The sequence below is a fragment of the Centrocercus urophasianus genome, unplaced genomic scaffold, assembly GCF_019232065.1.
Source record: "Centrocercus urophasianus isolate 14NV4802_14NV808 unplaced genomic scaffold, USGS_Curo_1.0 seq_15, whole genome shotgun sequence".
Classification (NCBI taxonomy): domain Eukaryota; kingdom Metazoa; phylum Chordata; class Aves; order Galliformes; family Phasianidae; genus Centrocercus; species Centrocercus urophasianus.
The window spans coordinates 505,871-532,297 of record NW_024884697.1 but is presented as its reverse complement, the minus strand read 5'-3'; the positions used below and the strand labels follow the sequence as shown (position 1 = coordinate 532,297).

Here is a 26,427-nt window from a genome sequence, read left to right as displayed (position 1 = left end):
GCAGGGCAGCCACTGTGCCCAGAGGGCTCTGGGAGGAGGCACACGGTGCTTAATGGAAAAGGAGTAAATCTCATTAAGGGTTTTAACATTTATGGCTGGCGAGATAATGAAGGAAGGCAATTTGGAGTAGCTTTATTGCAGTTATCATAATGTTTCCCTGAAGCACAGAGATAAAAGTCAGCGGATGGTGTCCATAAGGAGGTTTTATGTCCTTTTTTTTCCTCTCTCTTTTTTAAAAAAACAACAACAATTGAAATCAAAGATGGGTGTCCTTTAATGAACACAGGTGGAGAAGGCAATTATGTGGCAACGAGAAGCTGAATTTCAGGACTGTCAGCTGGCTGCCATGGCCCACGTTGGAGAGCCACTGCAATCAGCACGAATCCATTGTCTCCCACATTAAATTGTTTTACCATAAGGAGCTGTATTCTTCCCATGGGTCAGAACACAAACGGAGGAGTTGGAACCGTAAGAAAATAGCTGGGTGAGGAGGTTGGCTGAGGAGAGCGCCTCTGAAGCAGACTACAACTCCCAAGATGCTCTGCGGCACGCCCGTCCCCTACGGACGAGCCGCGCGCAGAGAACTACAACTCCCAGCGTGCACCGCTCCAACCACCGCTTTCTGATTGGCTGGCTGTCGAGATGGCGCGGATGGGGGGGAGAGGGGAAGGCGGCGCTTTTCCCGTCTCCATGACAACGAGAGAGTAAACAAGATGGCGGCGGCACGGGCTGAGGGCTGAGCTCGGTTGCGAAGCGTCGATAACGCAGATTTCTCTGCTTCTCTGCTCATTTCTCACAGTTCATGGCGGGGACCGAGGAGAAGCAAGGAGAAGAGCTGCCCGTTCCTTCTTCTGACCGTCAGCACGACTTTTCCCAGGGGCACTTTGAGGGGCCCTACCTGCAGCTCCACCCTCCTCACCAAGAGGACGAAGAGGAGGAGAAAGAGGATGAACTCAAGGATTTGCGTCCCACAGAGGTTCAGCTCAGAGCTTCCCCTGCTCTTTGGGAAGGGGTGTGCCTATAGGGACAGTGTCTTTTCCCTCCTCATCTCTCAGGGTAGTTGTGGGGGGAAAAGTAGAGAGGTAATGAGGGCAAAAGGAAGTGATTTTCATTTCCCCAACAAGAGAAAAGGATGCTTTGGTGCTTCATTTTCTTGTTAGGATCCCTTCCATCCCTACTGTGTCCTGGAGAGTTCTATATTGCTCCCTACCTCTCCTTCTATGAAGAAAAAGACAAGCTAAAATATAGATTGATTAATTAATCCAGGGAATATGAATTAGCAAATTAAGTCCCTTTCTTGCATATACCCCCAGCCCTGAGGTTAAATAAGCTCCTGGATCTACGTTCTTGGCTGGGCTTTTGTGTCCACTGCTACAGCAGTCATGAAAATATCTCTGCAGTCACCATTGCTATAACATATAGGTGTAATCATTTAAATGATTGCCACTGGAAACATTATTTATCCTTGTCTGTAGATAAGAGCATATAGGTGCTATGATTTAGATGATTGCCATTGGAAACATTATTTATCCTTGTCTGTAGATAAGGGATCATTGTGTGACTTCTCTTGGCTCGTAGGAATTTCACAAGCCATTGGCTTATTTTCTCATTAAATCTATGCAGTGGTTCATTAGTGCCATCTGTCAAGTAGCCTCTTTGGCAAAGAGTGTTCTCTGAAGAGTAGCACTAGCTGCTCATGCTGAACAAATGTAAAGGGCCTCCAATAATGCGTGTATTGGGGTATACAACACAGGGGTTATGTTAATGCTGATTTGCTGAGATGTTAACATCCATAATCAATGTGAGTTTCATGGCTCAACATCTCTGAAAACAGGCTGAGCCTGTAAATCAGAAAGTTAAAAAAAAAAATCCCAACAGCAAAAAAAAAAGCTTTGGAAAGATTGACTACGAACCTTTTTCAATGTCTGGAGTTAGCATGAAACGTGTTTCTATTTATTAGTTTTGAGGGCTCTATTCATCCTTCTTCCTAATGTGTAGTGCCTTAACAAAGTGATGGAGCACTTAAAGTAGCATTTGATTGAGGTCTTATATTAAACTGTTCCCAGTTGCAGCTCTTAGATTCTATAAATTGGAATTTTGTTTCATAAATCTCCCCTAAACCCATTCCTCTCCCTTTCCCTCCTTCCTGGTGTTTTATAGGAGTGTTTGGAAGGAATGTTGGATGAAGACACTGTGGCTGAGGGTCTCCACAAGCTGGGGCGCTCAGCACCTGGTACTGAATACGTTTATCTTAATCTGTCACTTTCAGTAAGTATAAGTGAAGAGCATCATTGTAAAGTGCTTTTCCACTCAAAGGTTTCTTCTTTGTAACAGCAAATAGTTGGCCTGGTAAAATAATGTTAAGAAATAAAATTGTCTATACGCATCAATTTCCCATATCTGGGACACTTGATAAGACACAACACAGCTTCTACTCACAATTGCCACATCAGGACTGTTCTTTTCACTTAGTTGCAGCAGTAGTAATGTTTTTTCATGCTCCTTTTTCAGGTGTGGAAATGTATCTTCATTCTTTAATCAGCTAGAGAAAGAAACAGAAGAACATGCTAAACATTTAAGAAAGCTGCGTTCAGTGTCTTCTGGACAGAAAGTTTAAATGGTTGCCTTAAATATTTCTTGCTGTAGGCATCCTTCCGTGGAGCCTTGCTTCTGTGGCACTATTCCTAGCTGCAGCTGTGTCCTGATTGTGCTCTAAAGTATTCTTTTGACACTGTCTCCATTAATGGCTGGTCTAACATGCTTTCTGCTGTTCTGTTCGGAGATCCAGCTGGAGGGACCTTGGGGAATGTCTTCAGTGTCTTCTGATACTTCACATCTCTTGAGAGAGAAAGGCGAGGTTATACAGTTAGTTATTAAAGTCTCTTTGCTTTATTTTTCCAGGGTCGTGAGTTGAGCAACATTAACATTCTCTCCAGATACGTCCACCTACAGAAGTTGGAACTTTCATATAATAAAATTAATGGTATGTACTAAATACACTAGTAAATTCTTGGATTGTGAAATCATTTAAGATAAGAAATGCAGCGTACCGTGTAGGCTTAATATCACAAACCTTGGTCTACATTTTAATGGCATAACTATGCTGGCTCTACAGACTGAGGCAATGGCTCGATCTTGTCATGGATGATGTATGGACTGTTCAGAGTGCTGCACCAGCATATGCTTATCAGTGGGAACATGGAGATTATTGTCCAGTTTATTATCCACAACTAAAATGCAAGCAAGCATGTCAGTACAAGATTAAGGTTGAGACTTTGCACGTACAAATGTCACAGTGTGTAAAATTATGGCTGGTACAGTTTTGCAAGCCTTGGGCTATCCTTCCTCAAGGTTTTCCATTGCGGACCAAAGAACAAGTAGCACACTGTATTTAGAGAGATAACTAATGGAGACTGAAGTAAAACCTGTTATTTTCCGCTCCTTTCCTCTGCCTTGTACCCCCCATCTCATCTTTTTAATTTAACATGAAAACAAATGATCTGTAGTAGCAGCAGATTACAGTTTTGCTTTCAACTTCATTTCAGTTGAGGTGCTGAGTTGTGTCATAGCAGCACTTTGGTAGGGTGGCACTTCTCTGTTTGACAGACAGACTGTTAGTAAAAGCAAGCCTAGGTCTGAGCAGAGCGTGGACTTTTTTGTAGCACTCGTTATTTAGTTATCAGTAATGACTCAAATACTTTTCTTCAGTAATTAATGTTAGGACAGAGGTAGTCTCTGTTACTTTAAAGAGAATTAGAATACAGAGCTATATTATGGCTCACAGACAAATATGTTTCCTAATGGAGATTTTATGTAGAATTTGAATATTTGTTCTTTGATGTTTAGTAATCATCTTTTTTTTCTAGTACAAGGCATTAATGTATCAGATTTCTGCATTTCAAACACTGCTTTCTGAATGTGTAATCACGAGCTGATTTTCAGTTGCTATTGAACATAATTATCACATTCTGACATGATGACATCTGCATTTACCTATGCATTCATGTGAAGCATTTGGCATTTGTTTTGTTATTAGATCTTTCTTGTGTCAGTCAGATGCCTTATTTACTAGAACTGAATGCTTCCAACAACGAATTGACTACATATTTTGGTTTTAAGCCACCGAAAAATCTCAAGGTAAGTTGCAAATAGATGCATTTTATAGGTTCAATTCAGAATGTTTTTTTAAATCAACTTTAGACATTGTATTTGGATGTGTGCAGAAGCCAACTTTTCAGCTTTCCTTGTTCTTCTCTGATACTTCCTTTGACGTTTTAGTATATTTTCCAAACCTCTGGGTGTTTTACATTGTACGTTTCAGTCTTTTATTTTCTTACACCTTCTGAACCTCAGCATTCCATGGGAAGGTGTATTTTTAATACGTATGCATAATTGCAGGACCTCTAATGTTATGTTTGTTTGAAAAAACGTAGTTTTGAATTCCTCTTTGTAAAAATGAGCGTTCCTGCTTAGGTTCCAGTACTAATGTTGATGTTCTTCTAATGTCTGTAAAATTGATCACAAGTTTAATATAACAGCCATTTAATTTCACAAGACATCTATAAGTGGTGAAAAAGAAAACTAATTTTGTCTTCCTTTCTCTTTAGGAAGTAGATTTTTCGCACAATCAAATACCTAAAATGCAAGATTTGTCAGCATGCCAGTCATTAACTAAACTCTTGCTGGACTGTATCCTTCATGCAGATTTGAGTGGAAGAAATGTTGCTTGTTTGCTTTACGAACAAATTTTTGCTTCAAGCAGTTCTTTGTATTTTTTCCTTCATGTCATGCTTTTCTTTAGAAGGAAGCTTAAGCATTATAATTCTGATTGTGATACTGATCTGAATTTACTGAGTTTAATGAGTTAAAGCTGTTTGTAGATGTATGTAAAGCTAGCCTGCCAGAGGAACACAGAAAATCTTCAACATTGCGTCATGTTAAACTGAAAATGTGACATGTCACACTGCCTTCACATAGCAGAGCTAATAAATAACCCCACTGTTTTAAAATAAGAGAAGTTAATAGGAAATCAGCCTGGAACACTAAGATCCCTTAAGTGAACAAGTCGTGTGTTATTTAATCTTAGACTTAGCTACTATTACTGAGGGCCTACAGAGGCTCTATGGAGAGCAAGGTTGTTTAGTGCTAGTGAAGGGAATCTTTAAGTGAGAGGAAATTTCCTGGAGTATACCATTGCATACACACACAGAGGCAGACTATTTTGCTACACACAATCACAGAATGGCCAGGGTTGGAAGGGACCTCGAGGATCAGGAATCTCCAGCCCCCCTGCCACAGCACCACCAACCTCCACATTTAATACCAGACCATCCAGTCTGGCCTTGAACACTTCCAGAGACAGGGAAACCACATGTGCTACAGTGTCACTGGTTCCTATTTCACATGACTAAAAACACTATTGTGGCAGAAATCAGGGAAGTGTGAATCTGCAGATAGAATTTCTTGATTGCTTACTTTTCTAAGGTTGTTCACAGTGCTCTGAGTTCTGTATAGATTATACATGCTTCTCTGAAAACTCTTCTGGAGCTTCACAGTGACGTGTAGCCTCATCTACAATTGCTTCCTGAAGCCTTGCAACCCTTTCCTCTTTGCTTCATAAGTTGCATCTTGATGTTCTGCTCTCTGAAAAGGAGAAGTCAGCAGGCCGTTGCAGTTTTGTCTTTTTTTTCTCTGTCTCTTGTCCTTAAAGTAGCCCATTACCTAACAGTATTAATACAATGTCTTTTTAATGTAGGAACAGATAAAGCATTTGCAGGGTTTCCAGGTTACCTTACTCACACGTTTTACAAGGTGTGCAGGTGACATAATTCTTGTCAGAAAATGGCATGGAGATGCTATTCCTTTGCAATTCTAATTTTCCATCATAGTGCAAAAAAATTTATACGTATGACAAAAATGAAAATGGAAAAAGAACAGATTTTTATATTATGGATCTGAATCAGTATTTCTTCATTTGGTTGGAATGCTACAGCATGCTGTCTTCAGTTTCTTCATTTGCACTGATGCCAATGTAATGGAAATGAAAGCTGTTTCATGTGTGCGATTATAATGGGACTCTCAGAAACAGAGGCAAATGAGGACAGAATTTAGAACAGTAAAGTGACACTGTTCCTAACCCACGTCAGGCATTCCTCACGGAAGACATGGCAGACAAAACAAGCTGTTCTTTGTAATCATAAATGGAAAAAAAATATTAATAATATCGTGCAGTCGTGGAAATGTTTGGCGTGCATTTCCTTTTTGACAGCAACTAAGCATTTCTTACCATATTTAAAGAATTCTAATGCAGATGGTAAGGTCATTGTAACTTTCTTTCTGACAGGTGCACATAGAAGCACACCTGACAGGAGTATAAATGAGTTTTCAAGGAGGAAGCTGCCCAAACCAGAGAGGAGACAGCTTGGACGATAATAGCTGACAAGGCATTCTAGTGGGCTGCTAGAAAACTGATTATATTAGTTCTTAGAGCTGAGCAATTTGCTGCCTCATATTGATGCTTATGGCTTAAACCTGTTTGTCTCGAAACAGGCTGGTGCTTGTGTTTACTGGCAGTGAATGATTTGTTGATCTCCTTCATATCGACCTTAATTCTTTGCTCACTAAAGCTTTTCCTCCTTGGTTGAAAGGGGAGCAGTCCCATGCTGTATTTGCATCAATGAATATCTGTCAGCTATCAGTGCTTGTGCATGCTTCTGGTTTCTTTCCTAAGTGTAGGAAACAGCCAAGTGAGGTCCTTTGAAAAGATAAATCTCAGCTTTCCAGCTCATTTCTTCTCTCCTTTCCTACCTCAGCCTGAGTGCAGAACTTAGAGGTAAAATATAATGAAGTCCTCATATAAGATGGTGGCTAAGGAAAAAAAAATGAAAAACAGAGTAAGGTTATGGTTATTAAAAAGGATTATGTTGGCACTGTCTAAGCTTACATTTCATTTAGATTTACAATATCATTCAGAGTTAGAAGAAAAAAATCCAGATAACTTGTCCACTGCTTGATAAGAGAGAGAACTCATCTGTTTTTGCAGGCAGAGTTCATTATCTTGAGTCAATTAAGAAGTGTTTTCTTCTGAGATTGCCTAAGGGCATTTCTCTGTGTCCTGCTTCTTCTGGCTATTTTGCTTGGTTCTGTCACTTGTTTTTCATATAAATAGTTCCACATTGGACACTTACCCACAAAAAAGGAGAGGAGGGTAAATTAAGTCACTTATTCTGCAGTTCCACAGTAAGTTGTATCATTCAAACAAGGAAGCAGTATGTTTCAGAGCAGGCATGGGCATGAGCAGCTGGGATGTTAAACTCTTTAGCATGAAGCATTTGACATCCAGCTCCCCATACCACAAACTTCAATCCCAGTGAGTAATGTGGCCAGCAACTATTGCTATGATTTTTGCGTCCAGTTATTTTCCTTGAATTCTAAATCCTTTACCAAGTTAATAACATAGAGGAGATAAGAGGACTGGAAAGATGTCATAGTCTGACTCATCTTAGTTTGTCACACAACAGACTCACTGCAATCAGTGGCCTTGAGAACTTACCTATCAAAATACTCAATCTGGTAAGAAAGCATTTCTTATTGTTTTGGTGTTTCAATCTTTTCCAATATTGTTTCAATCTTTATCAATATATTAAGGCCACAATAAAAGTGAAAGTAATTACATAACAAATTTTCGAAGACATTACTCCAACTGTCAGCCCATCCTCACCACGTCCACTAAACCGTGGCCTTTAGTGCCACATCTTCACACTTCTTGAACACCTCCAGAAATGATGGCTCCACCACCCCCCTGGGCAGCCCATTCCAATACTTTACCACTCTTTTTGAGAATTTTTTCCTAATATCCAACTGAACCTCATTTGGTATAACTTAAAGCCATTGCTGCTTGTCCTAACACTGGTTATCTTCAGAGATACATTTCCTCAAAGCTGTGTTTGTGACGGCAGTGAACTAGACACAAGAGAAAAAGGGCGACTGAGCAGCTTGCATTCACTTTTAGAAAACAAGTTTAGTATGCAAATGTGGTAAGTTATTAAAGAATCTTGGATTTATCTTTAAGGATTTTGTGATGTGACTGAAAGTCTTAGATTGCTAATTTTGCATGAAGATATCAGGGTATCACAGAGTCATCATAGAATGATAGAATGACCCGGGTTGAAAAGGACCACAATGATCATCCAGTTTCAACACCCTGCTGTGTGCAGGGTCACCAACCAGCAGACCAGGCTGCCCAGAGCCACATCCAGCCTGGCCTTGAATGCCTGCAGGGATGGGGCATCCACAGCCTCCTTGGGCAACCTGTTCCAGGGTATATTTGCAATACAACATTTCTAGGGCATATTTTATATTTTTAGTGGGATTTATCTCATCTGGTTACAGATTTCTGCAGTGTACATCACTGCATCAGAGCTTGTTCTCTGCTGCCTCAAAAATCAGTGGAGAGAAATGGATATCTAAACTACTGCATTATCCTCATCCTCAGTGGATGACATCTCTCTTAATGCAAGATGCATCAGTCCTTGGAAGCATCTCTTCCTCTCTGTTGTTTATAAAGATTGTTGAGAATTAACTAACCCATTGTAGATCTCTATCTGTCAGTGCCAACACTTGAATGCATTTGGCCCTTTTTTGAGTCTTGGGTAGGTGTTTATTCCAATATTCCTCAGTTCCACATCAGTAAAATATACCAATTTCTTCTAAATTATTTCAAGTTGCGTAGTAGGGAGGGCTATCAGTATAGAGGCTGCAAAGTACAAGCAAAAACTACTTTTAATGCAATTGCTATAAAAATGCCAATCCACATCTTAATAGGTTTTACTTTGTAATAGTACTTTAAAATAGTAATTTAAAACTGAGTATGAAAAAGCTATACATAGAAATATGTTCATATCTGCTACATTAGTGTTAAGCACCTACATAAATATTTTAGGTAAAGCGAATGAATCCTTTATTCAAGTATAGAATTCTTTTTCAATCCTTGTAAATGTTTTAAGATTTTTTAATGTGTGTGCTGTAGTAATTCAAGTAGAAGAGCAGAAGTAAGGTCTGTGTCCATTTTGCCTGATTGTCCCTTATACTTTTTGCTGCTTTGGTACAGGCATTCAGATTCATAAGTGGGCAGTTGTATATTTTGAATAATATATTCAAAAGTCATTCAGCAGTATATTTTTAATGGATTTATATTTCTATCTAATGCCTCCAGTGGCAATAATACTATTTTTTTCTAATTTTTAGTGGAAAAGATTGGCAAAATCTTGTCTAGAAGTTTTGAAATGAACTATAGGAATACAAAAATCTAAGCTGACAGGAAAATCTTCTCTCTAACTCATCTCCACTAAATTGCTTAGCCACTGTGTACCTTGATTTCCTTGTCTGTTAAAAGGCCTAATAATAATTCTGTTAGTAATGGTTATCTGCCCTGTAAAATGCTTTGGAGATCGTGTTAAGAGCTGAGGCTTATTAATATGAACACGTTCTTCAGTTTGGGTTCTTACATGCTGATACGATTATTTATCCAACTGCTTCTCTTTTTTAATTAGCAAAGTAGATAGTTGTGAAAATTATGTAAATAGACAGATTTTAACGTAGCGTTTTCTTTTGCTAATTAGAACAAGATGCAGTTCCTCTTTTTTTTTCCCCCTTTCTACCCACTGATTCAGATTCGCTTTCTATTTTCCACTGAGCTTTCAGGTTGAAAGAGTAGTAAAGGTCTGAAGTTAGGAAGAAAGACTTCAGAAACTGTAAATACTGCCTTACTATTGCAAAAAAGCCTCTGTTCTGCTTAAGCTTGCAAAAAATAACAAGTGCAACTCTAATGAACTGGACTCTTAGGAATTTTATGCTTAGCAAGAAAGGACCTCTACAAAAATCTCTTTTGTTCACAGAATTCTACGTGTACCTCTTGCATAGCATTTTGCAACTAGAACTCTGAGCTTTATCTTATTAAGGAGGTCTAACAGCATACAGGAAGAGAGTGCTTCCATGCTATTAATAACCTAATTAAAGATTTAAAAGTCAGGAAAAATGTCAAGGACAGACAACTGGATTAACATTAGAGTCAGCTGGCTTATTTATTTCAACAGTTCCTAAATATTTATAAATAGAATATGAGGCTTCTAAGGTTTAAGCACAAGGTGATGCTGATGGAAAAATATAACTTGCAAGGTTATAGGGAGAGAATCATGTTGAGAGGCCATCTGGGTACATGTAGCCACTGAGACAGAGATGAGTGGAGAATCCTGCATGTTGTATCTGTTTAGAGTTTAGCAGGAATGAGTGTATGATTTGTGGGGTCCAGACAAATGAAGCCATCTGGTGTCCCGTGATTAATATAGTTTTCTATCTTGTAACTTGTTTGGAAGCAATGTAAAACAATGATAATTGCTTGAGTTCCCAGAAGCTTGGGTAATTTCCTGTCCAGGTGAATTTACAGTAGAGGTAGGTAGGGGTTTTTATTGGAACATTTCAGGGCATGCTGTCACTGACAGCAAATAGTCTGTCTTCACTTTGTACATATTAATGAACTTATGTATCCCAAAGAGATTTTATAGATTGCCTGTAGCCCAAAGAAGGCAGTACTGCTTTGTTCTACCTTAGTATTTTCATTATTTATTCTCTAATCATAAATGTAAACATAACCACAATTATAGAGGGAAATTGTATGTATGTATATTGTATGTATTCTATATTTTTATGTGTATATCTATTTTCTAAATTTGAGTTTGATGGTGGCAAGTGTATTCTCTAGGCAGTATAATCTCGAAAAGAATGCTAGAGCTCTTTTTATACTGCTGTTGTCACTTGCTGTTATTCAAGGTGAGCAGAAGATAAGTTAATCAGAAGGTAATTCTTTTCTCCTTGAGGAGTATGGAGAGCTGCAGTATGTCATCTCATGTTGGGGCCAATGCATAAAAGGCCTGTTTGTAATAGGATTCTCAATAATAAAGTGAACGCTGCTCTTCCTCAGAGATGTTGTTTCCCATCTGTAGAACTTCATCAGACTTCATATGTTTTCCTGTATCCTTAGAGCTCTAACCTGCTTGAGAAGATAACCGGCTTGGATAGATTGAAAACTCTATGGAAGCTGGACCTTTCTAGCAATAAAATAGCTACTCTAGAAGGCTTGGAGGGACATGATTTACTAGAGGTGATCAATCTAGAGGATAACAAGGTAACATATTTAATATTGATCTCAACTTGTTCTGAGAATGCATCCTTTTTTGTTTCTCCTTAAATCCAATCCCTAGAAACGTCAAACAGTGAATCTTACAATACTCCAAGAAAGGAATATTAGATAAGATGCCATTTTTCCTTTGATGTTTTGATCCAGTATTGTTTCACATGTTGATTAGTAGTATATTCCTCAGGCTTTATTTGACATGTCCAGGTTTATTGTTATGTAAGGATCACTTCTGTTGTATTTAGTGCTCGTGTACATAAAGGCCTAACACAGTTCCCTTGTGTAGATATGATAGAGGTGAGTATTGGTGGGTTTTTTCCAGTTTGATTATTCTTGAGGATCTTTACTTACATCACAGCTTTCCTACTGTCAGGAGGGTTTGCTAATATCTCTCAGCCCGATTTTATGACCACAGATTCTTCTGAGCTCTCAAATGGTATGTTTCTGTAAGGCAGAACTGCGTGTACTCTGCTATAAATTGTGTTTTGTTCTGCAGCAAGATTTTCACAGGGAGTACGATGATACAATCCAACTCATTTGTATTTGAATTTTGAAACCCAGGCGACGTATACCTAATCCTTTTGATGTTGAGTTCCTGGAGTCTCTAGCTGAAAAGACTGTCAATTCATGAATCATTCTGACATCAAAGATAGATCTGCATGTGGAGAAAAAAAAAAAAAAAGAAGAAGAAAATGAGAAATAACAGTATAAACCAGGAACTGAACATTTTCTGTAATTTTTCCCCACGCAAGATACATTTATAAGAGAAGAGGAATACAGTACACTATGAATTCTTTTTCTCATGATGTGTTCAGGTTGACATTTCAAGGTGCATCAGTGTTTGAAATTACACAAGACAGGAAACTATCTAATGGTGTAGCTGTTATTAGTATTAATAACACCACTTCCATTGCCTCATATAGATTCTACTGTTCTTTACGGCACGTAGGAACTATTAATTTTGCCTCATCAAAACCTACCTCTGTTAATGATGTTGTTGAAGCTGTTTAATGAGTCACCATTTTTGAACATTTCTTTCTGCAGAATAATGTAAAGAGAATATTGGCACAGTTGCTTTAGCCTCAAGTTTTATCTGTCTAAAAAAGCTGCGTTAAGGGTTCTCACTGGAACTCACTGTTCCAAGGTAAAGTTACATTGGTCTGCCTGCATCTGTGGTGAGAGTAGGATGCCAGCTGCTTGGTGTCTCTGGAGAGCTGGGTGGACATGATATTCTGCAGATCTGTAGGGCCAGTCAGCAGACATAGGACAGAACTCTCAATGTTTTATTTCACTTCTGCATCCACAAGGTGGAATTATCTCTCTGGAGTATTCCCACATGCTGTCAGTTGGCCAATGAGGACAGTAGGTTTATCTGCAGCATATAGCTCTCACGTATATCATTATCTATATATAGAATCACAGAATGGCCTGGGTTGAAAAGGACCACAATGATCATTGAGTTTCAACCCCCCTGCTGTGCACAGGGTCATCATCGACCAGACCAGGCTGCCCAGAGCCACATCCAGCCTGGCCTTGAATGCCTGCAGGGATGGGGCATCCACAGCCTCCCTGGGCAACATGTTCCAGTGTGTCACCTCCGTCTATGTGAAAAACTTCCTCCTAATATCTAACTTAAACCTTCCCTGTCTCAGTTTAAGATCATTCCCCCTTGTTCTATCATTATTCACCTTCATAAACAGTTGTTCCACCTCCTGTTTATGTGCTCCCCTCCAGTATTGGAAGGCCACTATGCGACTTTCTTGGAGCCTTCTCTTCTCTAAGTCAAACAAGCCCAGTTCCCTCAACCTTTTTTCTTAGGAGAGGTGCTCCAGCTCTCTGATCATCTTAGTGGCCCTCCTCTGGACCATTCTGAGAGCTCCCTGTCTTTCTTGTGCTGAGTGCCCCGTGTATAACCCATATATAACCTGTACATATTTAGGGGTTTTCAGTTATGGACTGTTGGTTTTCTATGACTTATCTGGGAAATCCACTCAAATGACAACCTAGTCAAAATTGTTCTGCAGGGGGCTTGTTATCTCAGAAGGAATATTAAATTGAGTGTGGTTGAGATTTGTATTTTTAGGAACCTCACATAAGCTAACTAACACATGGGGATGGTTCAGTCTTCCAGCATTTAAAGGAAAATTAGTTTCTTTAGAATTCCATTCATCCCAGCCTTGCATGGGTCATGTCCTCTGAACCTGTCTTTTTCCACTGATTATAAAGTGAAATTGTTAAGTGGCTGATCTGGGCTAATTAATTTACAGATGGTTAAAATGAGTCAGAAGGAATTCCTTTTTACCCACTTTGTTTTAACTGATAGCCTTACAAGTGTTCACTGAGTGCCACTGGCGTGACTTCACTTTGGGCACACAAGCTTTGGTCAGTCCCACGTAACTTCTAAAGCTTAATGGATATGGCTGAGTGCAGCCAACCAAGGTTTTCTTTGTGAACAGATGAGACGTTAAGTGGGATGCATTACCCTCTGGACATAAATAGAGGTAAGAATAAGTATGCTGATGCTTTTCAGTTAAGTGCTGCAAGTTAGATAGGGTGTTCTAACTTGAGCTTCAGTGAAAAGAAAATCTCCTTAGAAGGAATTATTTTCGCTAGTCATGAAGCACAAATATAACTGCAGAATTGCCTCACTTAAGCACATCAGCCACATAAAAGTTAAATGTGTTATGGCTTGACGTTTGAAAGAACGGGAAAAACGCAGGTGGTTCGAAATTACTGTGTTATATTGCTTCTCCAGCTAACATCCAAGTTGTCTGCCTTTTGTGGCTGAAAATGCCTTATTGAATGCAGTTAACATGTATACCCAGTTTGTGAGTATAATGACTTCTTTATTTCCAGATTTTAGGAACAGGAATGAAAAGCTTTTTTTTCCCCATAGTTATCATTGACTCTGTTGCTGCTAATTTATGTTCTGTTTTTGTTGCTAATTAGATTGCTGAGCTGAGTGAACTTGAAAATATTCAAGATCTGCCTCTCCTCAGGGCTTTAAATCTTTTGAAAAATCCTGTGCAGGTAAGAAGAAAGTAAAAATGAAGGCAAAAATATGAACCTAGAGCTGCTGTTTTGTGTCACACTAGATTCCATTTAGATTCCTTTTCTGTCTCTGAGAGTAGCCAGGTCATCTCAGGGAGTGAAGATTAGGAACAAAGTAGTGATGAGCAGTTGTTCTGCCAGCATGTTCACCCACCTTTCTTTGGGAACTTCCTAGCCAAAGCTAAAAATGTATCATGTTTCATATTCACGCAATAAATCCATGAATTTGATCAATTTGTTAATACTTTTGTATTCATAGTATGCAATGATTTTTTTTTTTTTTTTTTTGTAGAAGATCCCACTTTTGTTTGCTTTGAAGGTACTGTCTTGTTCATGAGAAAAGCTGAAAGGAACTTAATAGTAGCCCTTTCCAAATAATGTGTCTCTGGAATCTCTATCATCTTTTCATCCAGGATTTACTCAGTCCTCGTTTATGGCTCCCTTAATATTCCTCAACTAATGAATTAAACATCTGTTTTACTCAGATTTTCAAGAAATGTGTAGATGTGGCACTGAGGGATGCGGTTTAGTGGGCATGGTGGTAATATGTGGACAGTTGGACTAGCTGATCTTGGAGGTCTTTTTCAACCTTAACGATTTTATGATTCACAAAATGTCAGATAAACTGACTTTGCATTTGTAACTTGTCCTCAGTAATCCAAGATGACTCTCTCCTGACTTTTGTGACTTCTAGGTTGTTTGAGATGGTGCTGAATTGACCTTGGTTCTCCTCCAGTTGCTCACCAAACCATGCTCTCACTTCCCCTTCTCAGCAAGATGGAGAGAAAATAAGATTAAAACACTCATGATTCAGAATAAGGACAGGGAGATAAGTCACCAATCATGATCACAGGCAAAACAGACTTGACTGGGGGAAGATTCATTTATTACCAATTGAAAGTAGAGTAGGCTAGTTAAGCCAAAACAATGGCTGAAAACACATCCTCTCCACCTCAACTGCTCAACTTTGCTTTGACTCTTCTTTTGAGATAGGCTGTCCCACGTCCCTCCATGTACTGAAAACCTTTTTCTCTTTATGTGACCTTCTCTTAAGCAGATTCTGATCTTATTCCTTTAAATTACTGTTTTAGTAGCTTACATGAACAACAATCACCTTAAGACAGCCATTTGAGTTTTGGTTATTGGTGTCAACTTTTTATTTGAATTTTAATTATTCATTTTTATTGTCCCAGACTTAAATTCATTGTTATAAATGCTTATATAATGCAAGTTCTCTTCTAAAGTTCCTGCAGTCCTTCTAAGGTTGGAAGTATTAGACATAGATGATCATGTAGTTCCAGAATAGATAATGCTTTTGGTTCTCCAGCAGTCTTCTTATATCACACTGTATTAAAACCAATTTAATTTCAGCTGAGAGATATTAAATATTAGATTGATGAATCTAGGTTCTTTTTTCCTTCAGGAACAAACAGATTATTGGCTCTTGGTGATTTTCATGTTGCAACAACTAACAGAACTGGATCTCAAGAATATTTCAGTGGAAGAAAAGGTATGTAAGTGTATCATTCTGATTTTTTTCTAAGTAAAGAATGCAAATACAAAAACAAGCAAACAAACAAACAAAAAACTTGAACAACTGTGCATGCAAATACAGGATTTTTGTCATTTGAGTGTGATAGGTGTCCCATATTTCAGACTACAAATTCAGAGACTTCTGCTTCTAAATCCAGATATGGAGCACTTGCATGTAAGTGAAAATGCAAAACTTAGCTAAAAGCCATCATGAAATGGCTTGGGTTGAAAGGGACCCTTAGGATCATGAAGCTCCAACCTCCCCAGCGCAGGCAGGGCCATCAACCTCCATATCTAATACTAGACCAGGCTGCCCAGGACCCCATCCAACCTGGCCTTGAACACCTCCAGGGATGGAGCATTCTGGGCAGAGTATTTACTTAGCAGCTGTGGTTATAATGTGTTCTTTTATAATGTATTCTGGATGTTATAATGATATTTGTTTCCAGGTCTACTCAATACAATTTTCTCTGTAAAATCTTCCTCCTTTAGTTAAATCCTCAGACTGCTTACAGTAACTTTCTATTGTAAACTTTTCTTCTAGTGCTGCCATATCTAGAACTGCTAGGGTTAATATTTGCATATTGGTGTTGGATTTAAGGGAAGCATTCTTAAAAAAAAACGTATAAAGGATCCTTGCAGGAAATTTGTCATTCCTAACTTCAGCTGCATAAACATCAGGGATCAAGGCTCTTGTTTAATGCCAGCCTCTTGCTATCATGAGTATGAATGGATGATACCAGAGATGTTGATCTTATTCTTTGTCTCATGTGACAATCTGCTTTCCTTCCACACACGTGTATTCAAGAAATCTTTCTTTCTTTATGGACTGTAAGAGTAAGCCTAGATGACTGATTGAGACTAGCACACAACTTTTGTGTGGTTGAAGTTACTTCAAAAATCCTTTCCTCAGGTTATTGTAGGAGAGGCAAGCATTAATAACAAAAAAAGTAAAATAAAATAAATACAGCCCATTAGAGGTCAGTACCTTCAATAGAATAAATAGGGAGAATCCTTGTAGTTTCAATGCTCTTCCTCCCAGGAAAGGCAGAAGTGCTTTGTCAGGAGAAAATTGCAGTTTGCTTACTTTGTTAATACCCATTCTGTTTCTCTTCTAACAAATAAATGAATGGCTTCAGTCCCCAAGGATTTTAATTTGGCATCTTCCACCAGCACTGAAAGGATGCAAATTAATGGATAATTAAAACCTAAGCAGAATTACCTTGTGTCTTATGTAGCATCCTGTTTTCTTTCCAGTAAAAGGTTGAATATATTAACGATGGTGAGCTACTTCTGGCTACCTTCCATCCATCTATCAGACAGTGTTTAAATCTCCCAAAAACATTTATGTAGCAGAGTGTAGACAAGCCAAATGCAAGGACTGACCATCAAAAGTACAAAGCCCTCATTATTCATAGTGATCTTAGAAACGTATTGCAGTTGGAAACAATTACATCACTGCCCTTCTTCTTTCTTTTGTCCTTAAACTCTGGAGACAGGTTGGTGCTGTGAATCAATATGATCCTCCTCCAGAAGTTGTTGCTGCTAAAGATCATATGACTCAGCTTATGTATAGCATGCTGCAGCCCCAGCGAATCTTTGACAGGTAAGCTTACCTCCACTTCACATCTGCTCCTGAGGGTGGCACTCATGTAAAGCAGAATATGTTGGCATATTTAGAGGGACATTTTTCCGTCCCTCTCCCACCTTTAAATTAATCTAATGAAGAGGACATGTTCCATCGCATTCTGTTAGCAGTCTGCAAATTAGGCAGATCTTGTTTGGTTGAAATGGATTATGAAATGAAGTTAGTCATTCACCTCTGAAGTCGGAGACAGATTGTCCACAACTCCATTTCTTTTAAACAATCTGTTGAAACAGATGGCCATTTGCACCATAAATGAGAGATGTAAAATTCTATTTCTAAAAGGCAATTTGAAAGTCTCTAGAGGGAGAAGAGAGCTGTAAAACATTTCTTCCTGTTCTGCTTATTCCTCTTCACGCTACTGGCGTGCCGGCGTGAACAGAATGGCTTTGTTTTGTGGCTCTGGGACACGTTTCTATATTCATAAGGCAAAATTTTCAAGTTTGTACTTAAGGAAGTCCAACTTGTGCCTGTGGGAGGAGATGATGCTGTCTGCCATTTAAAGAACAGAAGGGAGAAGCAAATCAATGTTCTTTTTCTGACATTGCCATTGTCATGCCAGGTGACTTCATTCTGTCTTATTTCTCATTTAGAAAATGGAAATCAGCATACTTTGCTGTTCTGTAGACGAATTATGATAGTTGCTTGATAAGTTTGGAAAGTGCTTTGACGTACGCTGATGGAGGATACAATGACATATAAGTGGTTTGTTATTTTATCAGCTACAGTGGGTGTTGAAATCAGTTTGTGCCCAACATCCTGTCTTAGCATCATTATGGGCATCTTAATTCATAGCTAAGTAACGTGATTCAAGATCCATGATTCAGTGACTTAATTTACATTTTTAGATGTCTGTATTGCAAAGCTGGTTTTATTTCTGGGCTTGATGATGACAGATAGGAACTATCCCTGTGGTGATGATAGCTCTGAGAATTTGTATCAGCCTATTAAAAAAAAAAACAGAAAAGCCAAGCAACCAAACCAAAAAGAGTAGTTTTACCTAAAGGCATGGATTTCTTCCAATGCAGACATAGGCCTTATTTAAATATTTGTTTATTGGATTGTGCATGTGTGTCTTCATTGCTAGAAAGGAACAACTCTGTCAGAGGCATCGTGTACACAAACATATAAACAAGCAAAGCAATATTTATGGTACTGACCAAAATAGTTAATGATTTAACTATTTAAGTTAAATCTTCGAGTCTTCGAGTCGAATCTTAAGCTTCGAGTGTTTGCCTATGCTCAGCTGGAAAATACACAACACAGTCATTAATGAAATCTTCCTAATGATGATACGTTGCTGTCTTCCACGCTATAAACTGCTTACTGGAACAAGGTTTGTGTAGTTCATTTGCATCGATCTTGTTAGATGAGTTTATAATTAATTCTGGTTTTAGTAATATTTCTATTAAAAATAAAGCCTGAAATCAAAGGAAAAGGTTATACTGTTACTTACTCCAGTCAGAAAATATTAGCATAAGTTACTTATGCCATTCCCTCTCTGTGTGCCTCCTGATGCTATCTTTAATTACATAGTAACAGACCACTGAACAATGTTATGTGTATTTTTTCCCTGACTCTAAATGCATGTGACATTTAAAAAGGTGGCTTGACATAGTTATAACTGCTGTGGGGGGAGTGGAAATTTAATAACAGAGGGCTCTTCAGTCTATTGGGCAAGCACATGATGAGACTTACTATCTGGCTTTTGAGGATAAATTTATTCAGAGAAAAAAGAGGGCAGGATTATTTTAAACAATGAATGTAATTAACCACTGGAACAATTTACCATGGGTACCAAGAAATCTCCACAACTGGAACGTTTTAATTAAAATATGCTCTGACAGAACCCTCAGCGTCAGGCTTGAAACAAGAACTGACTTGGGGAGCCAGTATGATGAAGTGGATCTGGCTAGATGATCATGAGTCCCTTCTGGCCTTGAAATCTATTAATTGTTCACAGCAGTGTATTGCTCTACTCACTAAAGGAAGTTGAAAGACGAACATTAAATAAACCAAGAACTCCTTACCAGATCCTGCTTTTACATTTTAGCAAAACCAGAACTTCTGAAAATAGGTAAGTGGTGATGTAATGAGAGATAGTACTGTGGAAACAATAAAGCCAAGGAATGTGAAGATATGTTCTCTGTTCTAGTAATGGGAATTTATTTAGAGAGAGTGACAATCCCAAGTAAATAGGCCCTGATCTTGCTGTAGGTGTCCCTGTTCCTTGCAGGGAAGTTGGGCTACATGACCTTTAAAGATCCATTCCAACTCAAAATCATTCTATGATTCTGCTAATAAGCTTATTGTGTCAATGTTGTCTAATTTTTGTAAATGTCACAGTACATTTATATACAAAACCAAAACAACCTTAGGTCTCCAAATGGTGCTGCTGCCCTCTTGCTTGAAATTAGTCCAGTAAATGGAGCACTGGACCAGGGTCTTACTTCATTTTACAATTTAGTAACCCCACATATATACAGCCTCAAGCCAGCCAATTTATTAGTTGTGTGTGTTCTATGTCTTCTGTGAGGGTAGTATTTATCTACCTCACTGGAGAACTAGGAGACTGAATTACATTATTATCTCAGTGCTTCTCAAACATTCGGTCCCATTACATCCGTATAATCTGGTAGAAGATGGAGTTGTTTTGTTGAACCTAAATAGAGGTAAAGCTATTACTGTGATTTCATTTATTTATTTATTTATATTTAGTTCTCCCCATGCTTGTGTTTGATGGCCATCATTACTTCTTGTGGATCTTGTCCTGTGCAAGGGAAGAGTTAAAAGAAAGGAATCTGTTTTCAGGAATTTATGCTCACCTGCTGTAAATCACATTAAATGTAATCCTAGTGCACAGAGGTGGTTTTCTTCCTTTAAAATTGAAGTTGTTTTAAAGCTATTCATTAGTTAAAAACGTGTGTTTCTGAAATCATTTCAGCTATTTTTGACATGTCATCAAGTGGCATGATCTTACAGCCCAAGTGAGAGTAAGAAGTGAGAGTTTAAAGTTGAATTCTATTTTTATATCCCTAAATTGCTGGACTTTCAGAAATGCAGAAATACCACATATTAATCACAGAATCACAGAATCACAGAATTGTAGGGGTTGGAAGGGACCTCCAGAGATCATCGAGTCCAACCCCCCTATTCCTGTATTTAAAGCTGGAAGAGGAAATTCAAGAATCAAACCGTCTGCACAGCATGGAGAAAATGGAGCCAAAGTGAAGGCTTTGTGTTTTTGCAACGATTTGATTTCTTTCATTGTAGTGTTATTTGTGTTCAGTGGAGTTTAAGTTTCTTAGTGGCTCTCATTGTACTGAACTGAAGAGCTCTTCACAAATTACTACCTTCATCTGGCAAGGTTAGCAAGAATATATGCAGGAGCACATAAAGATTTGTAGGACTGAGTTGGGGTTCACTCCAGGTTTATTGTCCCGATCATTAAAATATTACCATCCCTGCAATAGAATTGGAAAACTCTTAACAAAACCCAGCAATGCCATAACTGCAGAGGCAACTTCAAAAAGACTGTAAATCAGAGAAGATATTGTACACATAATATTATACCCTCAGCAAAAGAGACCCAGGGGTCTTTATTGTAGCATTCTGTTCTGTTTTTATGTTTAGAGTGTGTCAAATTGAGCACATGCTTTTCCTCATCTTAATCTATGCTGTGAACAATGTGAATATTGTGATTGATAGAGGAAATTAGTGGAAATGATGATGAAGTCTCTGCAGAAGCTTTATGCAATGTTGTGAAGACTTTATTTCCAACTAACCTAATGCCTCCTTGTTTTCCTTTCTTGTAGCACTCTCCCTAGTCTCGATGCTCCCTACCCCATGCTGGTATTGGTTGGCCCTCTCGCCTGTGGGAAGAGAGAGCTTGCTCATAGGATCTGCAGACAGTTCAATAATTTCTTCAGATATGGGTAAGTTCACTCCTTGAGGTTAAAAGAACACAGAGATCAAATTGCTGGGGTTTTTTATTGTTTGGTTTTTTTTTCCCCAAAGAAGTTAAAAGTTAAATACAACCAATAAATGTTAGTAGCTGTGCATTTTATCTCTTTGTAGTGCTTAATTGCCTGAAGTCATCAGATACTTTCTTTAAAAGAAATGCCATTTAAAATTGTCTTGTTCTTTTCAAAGGTGAATGGCAAGGAAGCAAACAAAAAAGTGTCATTTATGCTCTGTTTATTGATCTGTTCTATCTACTCTCACACATGCCCTTCAGTCTAAACATCTGTTTAGATATGTATCCATTTCTCTTAAATTTTTATAACGTACCTGCATGTAAACACATTAGCATGCATGTGCACGCTGCATCCAGAAGCTAGGCAAGAAGCAAGTGCAATTGCTGGACCAGTTTATTATCTTGCAAGTAGTGCTATCAAAGTAAATGGCACTTTTCAGCCTTCACCACCTGCTGGGAGGAGTAATTCTCCCACTCTGAAAGGCTTGAATTAGGAACCTTTCTGCCTTGGGCTCCCTGTGTATTTAGTGGAGAGAAACCTGCTCTTTCCAGAGGGGATTCAGCTTTTGTGAATCACATACCTTTCCTCAGTGCCCATGGATAGGAATTGTGGCTAAGTCAAATCATCGCTGTCTGGGACCTAAAACTAGGTGGTACAAGCTGTTCCTTTTGTCTACTCACCTCATTATTCATGGTAGCTAATTTCCAGAGATCCTCTTATAGATCTGTGCTCTATATGGCACTGATCTGAATCCCTGTATGCCTCTTATACCATCTCTCCTCTATTTTGTCACTCTTCCTCAATTGTTTGTTGTTTTTATAATCCCACAATTTTATCTGTTAATTTTTTTAACCATACCTTGGCCATAGTTTCGTACATATGGTATTTGCCACAATATCTTGGATCCATATTCATGCTGTCATACTGAGCATAATTTGTAAGAAATGGACCATGGGCATGTGAATATTTGAGAAATATTTCTCAGTTTCACAACATCATGGAACCACAATCTGCATGTTGTTGTAATAACATAAAATCATCGAGGTTGAAAAACAGGTCATCCAGTCCAGCCATCACCACCATGCCCACTAAACCACATCTCTCAATATCTGATATACCTTTCTTGGCTACCACAATATTCCACAGTGAAGAAGCTTCCATTCCTGCACTGTTCTCAGATTAATGACCCAATCCAACACATGGCTATAAATGGGCGAATCAAAAGGACATTTTAAGAAAAGACCTGAGAGGGTTATGCAATTGGAAAAATGTATTTTCTTTACCTTAAAAAAAAAAACAAACTGCTGTGTCTTGAAAGATGAGATGGGAAATTACAGACTAATTGAATGTCAATTGAAATTTTCTAAGCACTGTGTGTTGAGTTTTGTTTTGCTTTGTTTTTTTTTTCAGGAGCATTGTTTTTATACTGTTTATACTATTTTATTTCCTAAAAGTTTTATGCACAAGGGGGGAGGGGGGGGGGGGAAGGGGAATAGAGACAGAATCTTAACAGAGCAGATAATTGCAACCATAAAGCAAAGTTGTATTTTAATTATTCAGTGGAGATTTAAGCAATTTTATGGCTTACTCTTTTAAATTTCAAACATTCCACTCATTAAAAATGTATTTCATGCAAGATACTCTAGCAGTTTGAATGTAAACATGGCTTTGCAATTAAAAAGGGTTGTAATGTTTAAAAGTGTTTCAAAAAATAAAGTGAAATTAGACCCTCAAACCATCTGGCTTGTGCTCAGGATTGACCTTTAAAGCTGGATGCGTTCATAGTATCTTAAGAAAAAATCAAGCCTTTGAAGTGCTATTTTACAGACTCCATGTGTAGCACGTTGTTCTCATTTGCCATTGCTTCCTGATGTGAAAAGAAAAGAAAGAAAATTAATGACTCGGAATAGCAATGCTCTGGGCAAATCTCAGGCTAGAAAAACAAGAGTTGAGTCCTTGGCCCATATTTTAGACAATACTGACTTGGTATGAAGTGGCTCCTGGTTTTCTATCACTTCCAGCTCTAATCTCTAAGTTACCTCTCCCTGTCTCTTGAAAACCTATTAAAACTTTCTCCACAAATGTGGCAATGTGGGTGAACCCAGTAGGTGGTATACTAGCATGGTATGATTTTTTTTGCCATATTTTCCAAAACAGTCCAACAGCAGTTAAGGAGAAAATGCTGTCAGCGTGAATTCCATGTCATGCTTTTATTCCTGTTATCCAACAATGTGAAAATTAGAAGCAAAATCAAACCAGAAACAATTAGCAAAATATCATTTCCTAAGAACATGAGCCACTGAATAGCAAAGGTGGTATCAATCCAAGCTTAATCCAAAGTTGCTAAATGCATTGACTTAGCCGGGGCTTTTTGGACTGGTCTTGTTTTAGTGTTTTTTTTGTTTGTTTGTTTGTTTTTTTGTTTTTTTTTCTGGTAGTTAGGTTCCCATTTCTGAGGCTTATCCCATTATCCTTACATGGTGACAGGCAATTACTTTTCTTGCCTTGCGTCCCACTTATCTCCCTAGTTTCAGGACTGTATCTCCTCTTGATATTAGGGCACTATTTAAAGATTGGTCTTTGTATCTCTTTCTTAACCTCACAGTTCAGCCTAATTCCTGGTCTCCTTTTCTGTATTCAGGATTCTACTTTATATCATTCACAAGCTGACATAACTGGGAAAAAATGGTTTCATCATTTCTCTATTACAGGGTGCTATGACAGCTTCAGCTCTGGCTATCCTGGGTTGGAGGGGATTTATAGCCAAAATGTAATGTTACATTTAAACTTTTTTGTGTGTATTTATGAGTTAATCTTTCAAACATGCAGCATTAGTGGTATGATTTGCACCTCTTTATATTTCTCATATTTCTTCTCTTCTTAAAAATAAAATGATTTGTAGAACTCTTCCTTTTTTTTCCCCCCTTCCTATCCCATGGCTGCTTCTGTGATTGAAAACAGGTTTTTTCTTTATTACACCATTTATCTTCCAGTCCCTGTCACACCACCAGGGCAGCTTACTTTGGTGAAGAAAACAGACTTGATTATCATTTTGTTTCTCAAGAAGCATTTGACAAAATGTTGAAAGCGGTGAGTACCTCACCAGTATTCTGGCAGAACTGTTTGCTACAGAGTTAACTCAACTTTTCCATCCAAGTCATCATTCACAGTTATGTGAATGAATATGAAAGCTCATATAAAACAACCAAAAGTTCATTGTATATTTATGTTGTCTCTTCTTCTGTATGCATACGTAGGAGCTATTCAGTAGGCCCAATGGTCAGTAGGAATCTTTAAATAGCATTATAAAGTAGAAATAATCTTATTTGCATGTACAAGTATCTAATGCGGGTACAAGAAACATAAATTCATGACGTATCTGTCATCTCCACTCTAAATTTTCTAGTAACCCTGCAGGGAATGCAGTCTTTTGAATTTTAGCAAATTCCCCCTAAAGGCATTGTGCCTCCAGCTATTGTTTCTGATGTCTTTTGCTGCCTGCAATAAAATTTTGGCTTGAAAAGCCACAACAGAGCTCATTATTTGTACATGTGCAAACAAGGGAGCCAACACAGTCTTAAGTGACTGATTTTAATGGTTCTTAATAGTAGCTCTCAGTAACCAAGCAGTTTTGCGTACATTTCTCTAGAAATACTGCTGGAAACCAAATTTTCAGTTGTTAGGTATTAACTTTGAAATTTCTTGGCCAATTATGCATTCTCCTTGCAGTATTGTTTCTGTCCTCTTTTCTTTGGCATCTCCCATTTTACATGGCATAGCCATATGGTTTGATGTATTGTCAAAAAAAAAGGATGCCCCTTCGTTTTAGATCCTGCTTTTTTACAGAGGGAATGAATAACCAATGAAAGCTGTAACCTGTCAGCAGCTTGTTTTCAAGGCTCTGGTGTTTTATTATCCATGAACAGCATACAAACCCATACCCTTCAGGCTAGCTATGTGCTCTTCTCTGCAAATGTTGTGTTCCCACTGGCCTTATTATCATTGATGATTTAGTCAGAGAGAAAATCTGTTGGTAAAGCAAGCTAAGAAGTTCACAGTAATTATGCTCCTTTAAGAAAGTGTTTTCATTAAAGTACTTCCTTTGTCATTATACTCACTGTTTTGAATTTCAGGGGAAGTTTATAGCAACCTATAAATACAGTGGCTATTACTATGGACTTGGAAGAGACACTGTGGATTCAATTGCCAGAGAGGGTCTTGCGACATGTATTCATTTAGAACTGGAGGTAAGAATTGATCTTGCTTTAACATTTTTGAATAAATAATTTTGTGAGAACTGCTGCGGGGAGGAGTTTGTGCAGTTTGACTAAGGTTTGTTTCAGGAGCCTAGACCTATCAACTTAGTGACTTTAGAGGCATTCTAAGGCCTTACACCAAGCCTGCTGTGGATCACAGAATCACAAAATCACAAACAGAATCGTAGGGGTTGGAAGGGACCTCCAGAGATCATCGAGTCCAACCCCCCTGCCAAAGCAGGTTCTTTGGATGGATTTCAGTGACTTCTTTGGGCTTCTTTAGTGTCACTGGAAATGCACTCTTTGGGTTGAATGAATGGTACCTTTAATTCCTCTGCTTGCATCAAGTAGCTCTCCATTGTCTATGCATGAAACAATACCTAACATTTCCTTTACAGATACCCACATTTAGTCACGTGCACCCCATGGCTGGCATCTTAAAATTTCTTAATCAATTTTTCCCATCTTCAGTCACCTTATCTCCCCTCCATGTCATTGGTATTTCCATTATGGTATCTTCCACTTTTCATCCATGTTCTTTCCACCTACGCCCAGCTTAGAGAGGGAGTGGTCTAGAGCTGCACATTCTCTAAAACAATGCCATGCTTCTTTCCTGATGAGGCAACAGAGGAGCAATATTTGGGACAGGATGGTTAAAAGATGGAATCTCTGTAAGGGTTTATTTTACCTTCTTTGAGATTTGTCAGGTGCGCATGCACAGATGGCAGAATCTCAAAAGTCTTGCTGTGTTAGGAAATAAAGTCACAACAATGT

General features: G+C 38.4%; 1 protein-coding gene across 1 annotated transcript in view; it reads left to right on the top strand.

The window, feature by feature from the left end:
* Positions 1-802: 802 nt before the first annotated feature.
* Positions 803-26,427, top strand: part of LRGUK (leucine rich repeats and guanylate kinase domain containing) — a 51,920-nt gene continuing 26,295 nt past the window's right edge. The window contains exons 1-13 of the mRNA XM_042816070.1: positions 803-976; positions 2,164-2,268; positions 2,902-2,983; positions 4,037-4,137; positions 4,608-4,689; positions 7,448-7,572; positions 11,039-11,182; positions 14,141-14,221; positions 15,666-15,752; positions 17,275-17,381; positions 21,236-21,355; positions 24,391-24,487; positions 25,531-25,644. Of these exons, the coding sequence (XP_042672004.1) occupies positions 803-976; positions 2,164-2,268; positions 2,902-2,983; positions 4,037-4,137; positions 4,608-4,689; positions 7,448-7,572; positions 11,039-11,182; positions 14,141-14,221; positions 15,666-15,752; positions 17,275-17,381; positions 21,236-21,355; positions 24,391-24,487; positions 25,531-25,644 (1,419 nt within the window). The remainder of the gene's footprint in view (positions 977-2,163; positions 2,269-2,901; positions 2,984-4,036; positions 4,138-4,607; positions 4,690-7,447; positions 7,573-11,038; positions 11,183-14,140; positions 14,222-15,665; positions 15,753-17,274; positions 17,382-21,235; positions 21,356-24,390; positions 24,488-25,530; positions 25,645-26,427) is intronic.